The sequence below is a fragment of the Mesoplodon mirus genome, assembly GCF_964341445.2.
Source record: "Mesoplodon mirus genome assembly, chromosome: 2".
Classification (NCBI taxonomy): domain Eukaryota; kingdom Metazoa; phylum Chordata; class Mammalia; order Artiodactyla; family Ziphiidae; genus Mesoplodon; species Mesoplodon mirus.
In genome coordinates this window covers 21,315,527-21,329,759 of record NC_138977.1, presented here as the reverse complement: position 1 = coordinate 21,329,759, position 14,233 = coordinate 21,315,527, and the positions used below count along the sequence as shown (strand labels likewise).

The window sequence follows — 14,233 nt, the reverse complement described above, 5'->3', positions numbered from 1 at the left end:
GGGAGATGGAAAGGATTACAGACTAAAAGATTTAGGAGACATACACCAAATGTAGTATATGGACCTTCCTTATTTGGATCCTGATTAATATTGTGTTGGGTATGTGTGGTAAGCCGAATAATGCCCCCGCAAAGATGTCCATGTCCTAATATCCAGAACCTGTGAATATGTTATATTGCATGTCAAAGGGGAATTAGGGATGCAGATGGAATTACGATTGTTTATCACCTGACCTTAAAATAGGGATATTATCCTGGTGGGCCCATTGTAATCACGAGGGCCTTTAAAAGTGGAAGAGGGAAGCAAAGAAAGGGTTAGAGTGCTGTAGTGTGAGAAGGACTCAACCTGCTGGCTTTGAGATGGTGGATGAACCATGGAATTTGGGCAGCTCTAGAAGCTGGAAAAAAGCAAGGAAATGGATTTTCCCTAGAGCTTTCAGGAAGAAACTCAGCCCTGCCAACACCTTGACTTTGGCCCGGTAATATCAGTGTAGGAGAACTGGAAAATGATACACTTGTGCTGTTTTTAAGTCAATGAGGTTTTAGTAATTTGTTACAGCAGCGAGAGAAAACTATTACAGAGGTTAATCAGAAGTAAATTGGAAAATTGCTTATTTGATGATGATAAGGAGATTTTTGTTTTATTTTAGGTGTGATAATGGTATTATGGGTAGATTTTTTAAAAGAGTACTCTCAGAAATGATAGTGAAATATTATGGATTAAATGATAAATCTTAAATTTGCTTCAGGATAGTTCAGAGATGGCAGGGGAGTGAGCGAATATAGTAGAAACATGATTGGTTATCAGGTGATACATTGTAAAGCTTGATTTTTTCCTCTTTATTAAATTTTACGGGTTTTTAAAATAATGAATTGTTTCCGTAGCATCCTCTAAAGATGATCAGTGTGGTTTTTTTAAATTCCAGGATCATTGTGAGTTCATGTTAACTTATTTGAAGTATTTCAGTCCTTTGTAGTTATTATTATTATTAATGCTCAGGCTGTCTCATCATCTTCTTTAAGTCCATTTGATACAACTCTAGTTCTTTGATAGCATTCTTGCTTTCTAATTTGACAAGATATTCTGGACTTTCCATGTTCATTGTTTGTCCCAATCCTAGAATCAGCAGTTTCTCTAAGGAGTCTGGTTCCTTTCAGCGGGAAGACAATAATTTTGGTGCCAGAGTCATTCATTCTCTAAACAGAGATTTGTTAAGCAATATGCCGGGGACTGTTCTAGGTGCTAGAGATACAGCAATGAACAAAATAGACAGTGTCCCTGGCCTCAAGGTGTGGAGAGAGAGATCAAAAGCAATAAGAAGAATATAAAATGTGTTAGATGGGGATGATAAACCAGTTAAGGAGTATAGAGAATGCTGGTTTGGAGGGAGAGGGTTGCTGTTTTATGTAGGGTGATGAGAGAAAGCCACATTGGTAAAATGGCCTCTGAGCAGAGAACAGGAAGGAAGTGAGGGAGCAAGCCATGCAAGCAGCTGGGGAAAAGATTTCCAGGCAGAGGGACTAGAAACTACAAAGGCCCTGAATTAGAAGCATACTGGCCAATTAGAGAAATAGTAAGAAAGACAGTGTGCCCTGTAGCTCATGAGCAAAGGAAAAGTGGCAGATCAGGCCAGAGAGGTCACAGGAGTCAGATTCTATAGGACCTCTGGTTTTAGTTCTGAGTTAGAAGGGAGTTGTTGGAGGGTTTTTAGCAGAGGAGCAGCATGATCTGGTTTAGTTTTTCCTGGCCTCTATGTCGTTGGAAAGGTAGAGCAGGATCTTTAGGCAGTCACTGCAATAAGTTATCCAAGCAAGAGATAATGATGGCTCGAACTGGGACGTACTCTGGACGTTGTAAGAAGTCATCAGGTTATATATTTCTCATATTGTCGTGGGCAGTTCATCGTTCAACGCCAACTTGCTCTCCTACTGAATGATATGTTCAGCAATTCAAAAGCACTACATCCAATAAGAGTCACCTACCTTGGAAGACGCTAGCGACATCTGTTTGTTTAGGGGGATATCATCCCCCAGCCCCATTTGACTTATGTTAAGTTTCCAAGTAAGATTTGACATAACGTAGTGTTTTTTCACCTAATATATGCCAGTAATAAGAATATTTTACTGGTAGTTGAATAATTTGACTTGAACCAGAGAGTTAACTGATGAATTTCATGCCTGTTTCAGGTACAGCCTGGCCAGATATTTAACATATACATTATAATCTTCACTACTCTTTTTTTTTAACAATACTGGTTTAGAGTCAACAGCTGTTTTTGAAAAAATATCATGTAACCCACCTTATTCTTATTTATTTATTTATTTATTCATTCATTCATTCATTCATTCATTCATTCATTTTGCAGCATACGGGGATCTTAGTTCCCTGACCAGGTAGTGAACCCATGCTCCCTGCAGTGGAAGCATGGAGTCTTAACCACTGGACTGCCAGGGCAGTCCCTAACCCACCTATTCTTAATATAGTTGGAAAACATCTGTTTTCAGAGAATTCACACATTGTAATACCTGGAATTCTAATGGTCTTAATCTTTGTTTTCTCTCTGGAAACTTTATGTATATAAACAAGAGCCTTTTAGTGAGCTCAGCTATATTTGAAGCACATAGTAAATAATTAGATAATTTCTAATTCCTTATATGTTACATAGTCTTTTATAACATAATACTCCACAAATCCCCAGTAATATATTTATGTGGCCCATTACTGAGAAGTTACTTGGATAAACTTGAAAATCACGTAGTTAGGGCCTTAAAATGGTTAGAAAAGAAAATTAAACCTCAGGATAAGATTGCTTAAAACTTGTGTTAACTAATTTGCTAAATGATGCAAACTTGAATCATCTGCTTGGCGAAAAATGCAGTTAAGGTCTTTCTACAGTAAAGAGTTTTCACTTTATCTTTCCAAGTGATATACCACAAAAATTTCCCCAATAACAGGAGGTACGTGTTCTACTAAATTAATGAATATTACGTGGTTCAATTTTTTAAAATTCTTTATCACCAATTTATAGTCTATAGTCCAAAAGAAATGACCTTATTTCTTTGTAGTAAATTAAATTTCATGGTTAATAAGTCAGTGGTCTGTTTGCTTTTTTTTTTAATTATAGCAGTTTTATTTTAAATTTCAAAATTATTTTTTCATGTAATTGAGACAAAATTTAAATCATGTATATGAATACAAAGATGAACATATGTGCTTTACACACTGACAAAATCTAGTTACAATATAATATATATTTTTAAACCAAGTTTTCTATTTTCACAACACAGTGAAAAACTACGTTCATAAAAATGTACATAGGAAAATATAATAGTTAATGTGTTCTCTTTTCAAATATATATGGCTCTGAAGGTACTTTAAAAATCTATATACAATATAACCAATAAATTTGTAATAACACTTTCCTTCAGCTAATGGTTTATTCACTGTGATTCATAGTTCATCACTTAGGGAACTCTCCTGGTTAGAATCACAACATTTTGAATGTTTGGTCAAAGGAGCATGAAAATGCCAGTTCCTAGCACAATGAGTAGAAGGAAATAACCTACAAGATGGTATACTTCAGATGAAGACAATCTTAACTAACCTCCAGAGCAATCTTTTGGGCAAGTGGTACCTTACTCTTATTAAGTCTTTACTGCTGAGGGCACTGGGTCTCTGGAGTTGATTTGGAGGACACGTATACAATAGGGTGTGATTTCTTACAGGTTGCCTTTTCCAATTTGCTTGCAGTTTCTTTCCCTTCTTTAACTTCTGTTTGAAGCCTTGATTCAGCAGCTAACCTGGGAGAGTTAGGGGTGTTTCCACTTCTTTCACTTAAGGCTTCCGACTCAGCTGGAACTCCTATAAGTTTCACACATTTCTTTTCCTTCCTTGGCTGAATACCCACGGACAGATTTTTGTAAGGAGACAGAATGACTCCTGATGTGCTTACAGAAACTGTCTTTTCCAACTGCAAGTTATCTTCTACATTGTTAGGACAGGACTGTGCCTCCTCTTTCTGAGGTGGTAATCTATAAACGTCCTCCTCAACAGTACTGGTGGTACAGACATCGTTAGGGGTGGTTATATCCACAGGAAGTACCTCACGCCTCTTTTTGAGTACAGGCACTTCAATTTTCTCTTCAGGTTCATACTTCAGTTTTAACTCATCTAGTTTAGCTCTCAGTTTCATATTTTCACTTTGGGAAAGCTGGAGGCACCTTTCATTCAAAAAAAGTTTTCGCTCAATATCCAGAGCGCGCTGGCTCTCAAATAATGCTTTCATTCGCTGGATGGACAGTTCACCTTTAGTGCTTTCATTTTCTTTGTTTAAGTTTTCAAGCTTTATTTGAAGTAAATCTGTGTAATAGGTGTCATCTTCCAGAGCAACAGAGTTGGCTGAAGGCTTAGATTCCATACTTTCATATAAACTCTTAAATTTCTCCAGATTTCTAATTTCACCTAAGAGATGTTTAATTTCACCATTCTTCTGCTCCAGCATGGCAAGTAACCGTTCCTGCTGTTCAGATTCAGCTTGAGACCCTTTCGTTTGTAGCAATGTGGCGATTCGTAACTTCATTCTTTGCATCTGTTCTCTATTCAATGCATTTTGCTTCTTGAGTGACTGATACTTGACTTTCATGCCGATAAGCTGACGTTCCATGGCTCCCCTTCGATCTTCCACCTCTGCAAACGAAGAGTTGCCTTTACTATTAGGGTCCAAGGCTTGCTGGAGTGCCTGGTCTAGCTGCACCTGAAGATTTGCTACACGAGCTTTCTCTAAGGCATTATAGTAAGAAACTGCTTCTTTCTCTCGCTCTTCTTTTTCTTCTTCAAGCCGGTCTACCTGGCGCATTAAATTCGTATTAACAAGTTCTAGTTGTTCTTGTCTGCACTGTAGTTCGTTCACTTCTTCTTTGAGGGTGGTCTTCATACTTTGCATTTCAGTGAGCTCAATTTGAAGAGCCAGCGTCTCTGAAGAGATGCTTTCGTGTACACGTTCAGACATTATTCGCATTTCCTCTGATTTGCAAGAAAGGAGTTCCTTCTGATGATCCACTTTGTGCTTCAGCTGCTTTTCACTAAGCCTAGCTTCATCTAATTCGGCTTTCAGTTTTTCTAACTTATTTTTTAGTTCATTCACTTCCTGCCCATGGCTTCTGCTCAGCTGTTCTAATTTCTCCAGGTGCATTTTTTGTTGTTGTTGAATAGCTTCACATTCAGAGCTCAAACTTTCTAACATTCGACTCTTGAGCTCAACTTCTCTCTGAAGAGTATATTTTTCTTGTTCATAATTCTCAGTCATGGTCATCATTTCATTACGACATTTATCCAATTGATTCTGCAATTCGTTCTGGCTCTCCACTAGTTGTAAACCATACTGTGCAGCTTTTAGTCGCTCTTCTTCAACTTCTTTGAGCTTGCATCGAAGATCTGCTATTATATCTGCCTCCATGATTTTTTTCCTGTCTACTCTCTCCTCACCCCTTCCCCTGCTGCTGCAGCTAGCTCGCCGCGCTCAGCTTCTCGACATTAACTCCACCGCACCGCAGAGACGCCGGTCCGTTCACTCAGCAAGCTCTCGGTTAAGCGCCAGGGCTTTTTGAATGTAGTTCCCGCGAGAACTCACGTGTCTCGCGAGACTTTCCGCCCGGTCTGTTTGCTTTTTAAAAAAGTATTGCCCCTTAGAATTCTCAGATATATCACTATGACAAATATTTTAAAAACTAGCAACTCAACATATTGTGCGTTGGTTAAATTTTACTTGATTAATTTGACAACTTTACATATTATATACTGAGAAAGTATTCTAGTGTGCTGCTAGGGTTCCCACTAATTTATATTAACTTATTTAGTGATAATCTTTGTAATCTTAGGTGTCACTATCATAGTGCTAAAAACACAAGCTTAGAATAAGTATGAATGTATGTCATTCCAAACCTTTAAGACTCATAAATAATCATTCTAAAGTTAATAAAAGATATCTCACTAACACTGTTAGTTTGGAGAGTAGCTACTGGCTTTAAATTTCTCGATGAGTTTTATGATGCTGAAATATATTTAATACAAAAGAAAAAAATTAACTTTTTTTTTTTTTTTTTTGCAATACTCGGGCTTCTCACTGTTGTGGCCTCTCCCGTTGTGGAGCACAGGCTCCGGACGCACAGGCTCAGCGGCCATGGCTCACGGGCCCAGCCACTCTGTGGCATGTGGGATCTTCCTGGACCGGGGCACGAATCCGTGTCCCCTGCATTGGCAGGCGGACTCGCAACCACTGCTCCACCAGGGAAGCCCCCAAAAATTAACTTTTAAACATGGTCCCATTGGGATAGAGATCAGCCACAAAAGAAGCCTAATTTAATGGAAGATGTTCAAGATTAAGGTTAAAAAGGAAAACCTGAGCCAAGAACTAACCTCCCCTTCATGTTCTCATTGTGACACTTTACTGACTTACTCATTATTCAGTTTGAATAAGTCACTTCAATTTTTGTGACTTAGGTTCCTAGATTATGAAATAGGGCTAATTCAATGCTCCCATTTAATACCTCTATTAGAACTTAAAAGAAAAGTCTGGTTTTATTACAGATAAGTAGATTGAGGTCTTTAAACTGCTGTCTCTAAAGAGATGTATATTTTTTTCTACGTAAAATTTATTTTTATGGCAGGTTCAATAAATTTGAAATATTTTGGTCTCTGTACTCCCCGTGGAAGACTGTTTTTGTCTGTGTGGTAGTGTAGTTTTATACAGAGTTATAAAGGAAGCTGGACTCATTTTGTGGTGCTTCCCCTTTTCCAAAATTTCACCTTCTTACACCTCCCTCTCCCCAATAAGCCAAGGGAGCAGAGGCCAGGGAGTGGGCACTTGACAGCTCAAAAGTTGCCCACTCGTGTGCTAGAGTAGTGAGAAATTCAATCTGAAGAAATGAAACAGCACCTTATTCATAGGGGAAATAATGTTCCTTGGAAATGTTCAGGGCTTGGTAAAAATTAACAAGGCTTGTGTCGCTTTGTGTGAGGGCCAATGCACCAGCAACACAGCAACAAAACGGAGGTGTGAGAATTTCTGTCTTATCCAAAGTGGTTAAAATGGGGCAGTAACAAAAAGCAAGGCTTGGGCTTCCCTGATGGTGCAGTGGTCGAGAGTCCACCTGCCGATGCAGGGGACACGGGTTCGTGCCCTGGTCCGGGAAGATCCCACATGCCGTGGAGCGGCTGGGCCCGTGAGCCATGGCCGCTGAGCCTGCGCATCCGGAGCCTGTGCTCCGCAACGGGAGAGGCCACAGCAGTGAGAGGCCCACGTACCACAAAAAAAAAAAAGCAAGGCTTTTCTTCCCAAGGAAGGAACAGCAGTGAGCTCAGAGCCTCTTTATATGTGTTTAAGACACAGTCACATGTTTCATGTTTAAGAATGGCTTCTCGTGTTAAATAAGTTAGTTCCCATGTACCTTCTCCTTGAGGCATGGGCCAGATGGATTCTGTCCCATTTTACAATGACTGATGGAGAATTACTATACTCTTTTATTGCTAAAAATGTCTCAGTGACTCAGTACTTTAGGGCTTATGCATAGATGTGATGAAATAAAGGCATATGGTAGATGAAAGGGTTTGACTCTCTTTGAGGTCTGATTTTCAGATTTTTCAATTGGTAACTTTCCCACTGTTTGAAATCCTGAACCTAATCCATATTTTAAAAATAGCTATCTCAGTTGTGTTCTTTAAAAAGACAAAATGAAAGTGATTCGGAACCTTTCCTTTTTCATTTACTTGATTAAATATTAATTTTTTGCCTTCTTTTTTTTCTTTTTTTTTTTTTTTTGCGGTACGCGGGCCTCTCACTGTTGCAGCCTCTCCTGTTGCGGAGCACAGGCTTCGGACGCGCAGGCTCAGCAGCCATGGCTCACGGGCCCAGCCGCTCCGCGGCATGTGGGATCTTCCCAGACCGGGGCACGAACCCATGTCCCCTGCATCGGCAGGCGGACTCTCAACCACTGCGCCACCATGGTAGCCCTGCCTTCTCCTTTTAAGGCAGTTTTCTGGTAATGGGTAGAAAGCAGTTAATAGAAGGAAGCTGTCATTTTACAGAGTTTATCATTGACTTAGGAAGGAAAAATATTACAGGATATTGATAAATAGCAAATATATTACATAGGTGGAGGTGTTAAAGGTGTTAAGAGAGACAAGAAAACACTCTGACTGGGATAATCAGGGAATACTGGGGAAGAAGATGGGATTTCCATGAGCCTTACAGAATGGGAAATCCATGAGTAGCCATGGAGAAAGGGACATTTCATCGACTGTGCCTCACAGAAGCAGGGCCTGTCACGGCATGTCCAGGGGATAGTGAGTAGACGATAGCACGGTATTTAAGAGCACAGACTCGAGCCAGACTGCCTGGCTTGAGGGTAGCCCTTCATTTGCTGTGTGACCTTGGGCCGCTTTCTTAACCTCTCTTTGCCTCAGCTAGAGTAAAAGTGTGGTACTAATCGTGCCTAAATCATACGGCTGTTGTAAGGATTTGAGAATAGTGCCTTCAAATAGGGACGGCACAAGTTAAATGGTAAATGAAGATCACCGAGTTAGATGATAATGGCGGGGATGTGGGTGAACATAAAAAAAAAAAAAAAGGTTGTAAAGAAGATTGGAGTGAGCTAATGCAGGGACTGGACTGTCAGGAATGCATAGAGTTTGCAGGAAAGAGTTAGGGAAGCTTTATAAGCAAGAAAATATGATCAGAGTAGTGTATTTGGAAAAATAATCCAGCAGAATAGGCTGAAAAAGAGACTGAAGACAGAGAGACTGCTTAGGAGACTTGTAATTGTCCAGACTTCAGGGATTCAAGACCAGGACTCAAATGCTAGAGCATGGGTTTGGATTAAGGGACAGACCTTGGAAACATTTCCAAGGGAACAGTTCTTAGGGTCTGGGGGCTGACGGGGACCGAGGAGCCAGAGGACCATGCCTGAGTAAGTGGGAGAACGCAGACATACAGGAATAGAGAGGATGAGCTGCTAATGTGCGCGAGCAGATGAAATCCATGTTGCCTGTCTTGAATTTAAAGATAAAAACAAGATTTGTGGCAGTGAAAATGCATATCTGCATCTCTCCAAGAGCAGTCAGGCCTGGATCTAGAAATTGAAGGAGGATTGTGCTATGCAAGCCAGTGAGGGAATTAGGAAGAGAGTAGACAAAGCAAACATTACAGTAACTTTCTTTTGCATTTCTGTAAGAGAAAGTGTGAGTCTAAGAGAGTGAAAACGTGTTCCTAATCCAGTTGACTCACTTGAAACATGGGCACTAGGCGAGCACCCTGGCCTGTAAAGTGCCATTTCACAGCTCAAGTGCCAAGCAGAGTGCTGGAGGAGATGTGCTAGGTGTTTATAAATGCAGGGTTTCTGGATCTGCAGTTGCACATCATTGCAAACAGGCTTTATTCTCCTGAGGGAGAAATAGCCTTTCAAGTATGCTAATTAACCTTATCCAGTTCTAACCACGCCTTTAATGTGAATCCTGTCAGCACACACGCACACGTACACAACCACACACACATACATACACACACAATTTATATTATTTATATGCTTTTCTTAAAAGTTGTTCCTTTTCAACCATTAGAATATATGCCTTTTCTCTTCCACTACACTTTAATTACCTGTGGGTGAGTAGCAGACCTGTTGATTTTAATCCTTCGCAGTTTTTGCTGTTGTTCATTTATGTATTGATTCCGCTTTACTCATTCATTCATTCATTTATTCATTCCAGACACTGTATTAGTTGCTATGGTGAAGAATAAGACATAGTTCTTGCCCTCAGGGAGCTTACTCTCTAGTTGGGGAAGAAAAGACACAAATATATGTAGTAGAGGCAATAATCTAGTCGTTCGGAAAATTACGGGAACATGGGAAAAAGACTTTAATCTGGATTATGTGGAAGGGGAAGTGGAGAGAGATAGTTCAGGGAGGAGTTGTGGAGCAGCTGACTCCTGGGCTGCGTCTTTTTTTTTTTTACATCTTTATTGGAGTATAATTGCTTTACAATGGTGTGTTAGTTGCTGCTTTATAACAAAGTCAATCAGCTATGCATATACATATATCCCCATGTCTCTTCCCTCTTGTGACTCCCTCCCTCCCACCCTTCCTATTCCCACCCCTCTAGGTGGTCACAAAGCGCTTAGCTGGTCTCCCTGTGCTATGCAGCTGCTTCCCACTAGCTATCTATTTTACATTTGGTAGTGTATATATGTCCATGCCACTCTCTCACTTCGTCCCAGCTTACCCTACCCCCTCCCCGTGTCCTCAAGTCCATTCTCTACGTCTGCGTCTTTATTCCTGTCCTGCCCCTAGGTTCTTCATAACCTTTTTTTTTTCCTTAGGTTCCGTATATATGTGTTAGCATACAGTATTTGTTTTTCTTTTTCTGACTTACTTCACTCTGTAGGACAGACTCCAGGTCCATCCACCTCACCACAAATAACTCAATTTCGTTTCTTTTTATGGCTGAGTAATATTACATTGTATATATGTGCACGTCTTCTGTATCCATTCATCTGTTGATGGACACTTAGGTTGCTTCCATGTCCTGGCTGTTGTAAATAGAGCTGCAATGAACATTGTGGTACAAGACTCTTTTTGAATTATGGTTTTCTCAGGGTATATGCCCAGTAGTAGGATTGCTGGGTCATATGGTAGTTCTATTTTTAGTTTTTAAAGGAACCTCCATACTGTTCTCCATAGTGGCTGTATCAATTTACATTCCCACCAACAGTGTATGAGGGTTCCCTTTTCCGCAAACCTTCTCCAGCATTTATTGTAGAGAAATGCAAATCAAAACTACGATGAGGTATCACCTCACACCAGTCAGACTGGGCTGCATCTTAATGAGTGGTGGTTACTAGGTGAATAGGAAGAATGGTAGAGAAGTGAGGTGAGGACAGGCTGTGAATAGATAGCCCCATTCACAGGGGAAATGAGGTAGTTTTGTATTCACTGTAGCATGAAGAGAAAGGCAGAGGATGGTGACAGATGAGGCTGTGCAGAAGGCAGAGACCGCTGGAGGGACCTGTATGTGGTGCTTAGAAGATTGGACTACACTCAGTGGTCAGAGAAGAATGAGGTCCTTGAAATGGTTTATGCAGAGCTGTGATCAGATAAGATTTCAGTCCGCGGTGGCAGTGGGAGTATGAATTTAAGGAGGACAAGGCATTTGGTGGTTAGTCCAGGTGGGAGACTTTGAGGACATGAACCAGGACAGTATTGTAGGAATGGAGACGAGGGGGCAAAATCAAGAACCATTTGTGATGTAAAGTCAGCAGGACCCATTATAACCTCAAAGGAGGGAGAGGAAGGCCCTAGGATGATGCTTATGTATCTGCCTTATATGACCGGGTGACCGATTTCACAGTCTACTTAGGCAGTACAGGAAGAGACAGAATATAGGGAGTTCATTTTTGCTTTTATCTTCAACACATTGAAATCTCTAATGTGCTATGACATATTTTGAGTTAAATCTAATTAATGGTTGGCAGAGATGTCTGGATGACTAGAAATATTTCAACATCAATATTCAACATTAACCATATCTCCTCTTGGAAGCAGAGGTGATTCTGCTTTTCCTACAAAACCCTCTGCAGTCATCTGTCATAAGTCTTTCACTGGGTTGTAATCCTTGAATTTTTCTTTTTTAACTCTGTAGTCTCAGACCACTGTTTGGTCCGTAACCTCTCCGTAAGTGTGAGTAAATGAGTAAAGAAGTGAGTGGATAGATTATTTTTTAAAGTAATGTTATTATTTGATTATTAGGAAAAGTTTATATTTGGCTTGTTGTCATTCTGATTCTTCTGTTTTAACTCCTAGCACCTTCTACCGGAAGAGTCGCAAGCAGTGGGACATCCACAGGAGCAGTGGCATCAGCCAACTCAGCTGAAAGGCAGCCCCAGCCCAGTAATGAGGACACTTTGGTGCAAAGGGCCGAGCACATTCCCGCAGGGAAACGAACTCCGATGTGTGCCCACTGCAACCAGGTCATCAGGTTGGTTATTTGATTTTAAATTTTTCTTGAAAGGACTTAATACCAATATGGATTTTTTTTAATATTCTGAAAGATTAGAAATTTAGTAGTGAAAATATTCTTGCTGTATTTCTATATAATAGTATTAAAGTAGACACATATGAATATATATACATTTGTTAGAATCTATTTTAATAAAAAGTAATTCTGGGCTGTGTGATAATAAAACTAAAAATACCAATTTAGTCAGTTACTAATTCCTATCAGAACTAAGGGAAAATAATGATTAATGTGGCTTTTCAGAGAATAATAAAATATTAAGACTCAAAGGGACCCCAAAGGACTTCATTATTTCACAAATTATAAAAGTGAGGAGTTTCATTTAGATGAAAAATAACTAATGATGTAAAATAAAGAACTTTGAGTACTTGAGAAAAGACGATTGGATTTTCGAATACCTAAGCTCTAAAAGATATAATTACCTTCAGATCTATTCATAAATGCTTTACATTTTAGATTAGGTCATAATCTGCTTCTTTAAAATATTTTTTATCCCAATGTATTTTATTGTTTCTTTAATTCCGATAAGCAGAAAAGACTAAAAGTAAGCTCTTAAGTGAGTGTATTACACTGGCACTTATAAACCTCAGCGTTTCTGAACAAGTGACTTTTAAAATGTTATGAGGTTTAGGTGTGAATGTTAATGCAGGGATCCCACCAGAGGACCCGGTTGCCTCTGTGAGTTGTCTTGTTGGCAGTAACAGATGACTACTTGAAATGACTGCTCAAGCTCTCTCCTCATTTTTACTTTACCATGTTTTGTAATAGTTGAAACAACAGCTCCTCTAAAGCTGAAAAAGTTTAAGACTTACTTGCATTTTCCCCTCCTCTCTTACATAATTATTGCTTAGGATAATGTTTCTAGTTACTACTTAAAATGGAGCACAGGGAGTCTCAATATCTTATTTAAGAACCAAATATAAATATTCTTCTCCTTAATTCACTATTAAATAATAAATGTGTCAAGAGCACAGCACAGAGTACATGATTTTTTGAAAAATAGCTTTTGCCTTTTAAAGGTAGTCTGTGTTCATTGTGACATTTCCAAAATATAGAAAAACAGAAAACGAAAATAAGAGTTCATACATAATTCCACATCCCAAGGTAACCACTATTAGTATTTTAGTTCACACTTTTAAAACACACACACATAAGGACAGATGTTGTTTTACAGAAATGAAATCATGATATTTTGCAAGCTGTTATTTTTCCCTTAGTTTGTATTTTCCACAGTGAGCACCTGCTGTATGAGAATTAGCCAGCTGCAGTGGGAGGGGTAATAATGGTTTATGGGGAGAAGCAGAAAATCAGTAGAGGTTTCCAGAGTCTAGCACAGTATCCGACACACAGAAGGCATTCGGTGAACGTTTGACCTGAAGAGATCATACATGACTCTAGACGCACTCATCCTTCAGGTCATAGTATCAATTGGGTTAGAGACATTTTTTTAAAAGTACTACTATAGGGTCTTAACAGAAATATTTAAACTATTATAGAATCTAGTGTGATACTGCTTTGTCTCAATAAATGAAGCAGTGTTTTTAATTACTAACTCTATATAGGGTTATGTTTTTAAGGTTAATATTAATAAAAATAAGTTTTGACTTGTAACATTGTTTCTGTAAGTTATGGTACTTTGGTTATGTAGACTGGTATGTGGGGATACTACAGTCTGGAGAAAAACACCCTTTATGGAGACAGGGGTTGCTGCTGTTTGTGTCCTGTTGTAATAAGCAAGTGATTACTGGATGGATTAACAAAATGTCAAACCATATCATTTTCTGACTCTTGTTATCTGATTATAAAATTCTGTGATATCCTGCTATCACCACTGCCAGCACATCTGAAAAACTTAGTATGGAGAATATATGAAGATCAAAATAGAAATTACATTCCCCACCCCTAACTGCCATGGTTTCAGTTTTTAATGCTAGCCTAGGATATAATTTTAATGCACAGTCTTCTGCCAAGTAAAATAAATATTACATTAAAAACATGAATGGCCACCACTTATTGCCCCCTCATCTGTTAAATTTTATACTACTCTGGATTATCTCAGCACTTGTTATCAGTTAAGCATTAGAGCTTCATTTACTGGGGGAGTTAACAGGAACAGGTATTAGCTCATGTCAAGATCCTATAACAGTAATTAACATAGCACATTTGCTTG

General features: G+C 39.2%; 2 protein-coding genes across 3 annotated transcripts in view; one reads left to right on the top strand and one right to left on the bottom strand.

Moving 5' to 3' along the window:
* PDLIM5 (PDZ and LIM domain 5) overlaps positions 1 to 14,233 on the top strand; it is a 215,897-nt gene that overhangs the window by 186,147 nt on the left and 15,517 nt on the right. For both annotated transcript variants that reach the window (XM_082634070.1, XM_082634069.1), the window contains one exon: positions 11,850 to 12,024. In XM_082634070.1, coding sequence (XP_082490196.1) covers positions 11,850 to 12,024 — 175 coding nt within the window. The remainder of the gene's footprint in view (positions 1 to 11,849; positions 12,025 to 14,233) is intronic.
* LOC309811380 (protein Spindly-like) lies at positions 3,556 to 5,565 on the bottom strand. Its single transcript, XM_082634045.1, has one exon. The coding sequence runs from the start codon at positions 5,453 to 5,455 to the stop codon at positions 3,653 to 3,655; it is 1,803 nt and encodes a 600-aa protein (XP_082490171.1). The 5' UTR covers positions 5,456 to 5,565; the 3' UTR covers positions 3,556 to 3,652.

Bases quoted from the DNA above. Each gene is read 5' to 3' on its own strand.
- LOC309811380 (XM_082634045.1), bottom strand. From the start codon at position 5,455: ATGGAGGCAGATATAATAGCAGATCTTCGATGCAAGCTCAAAGAAGTT.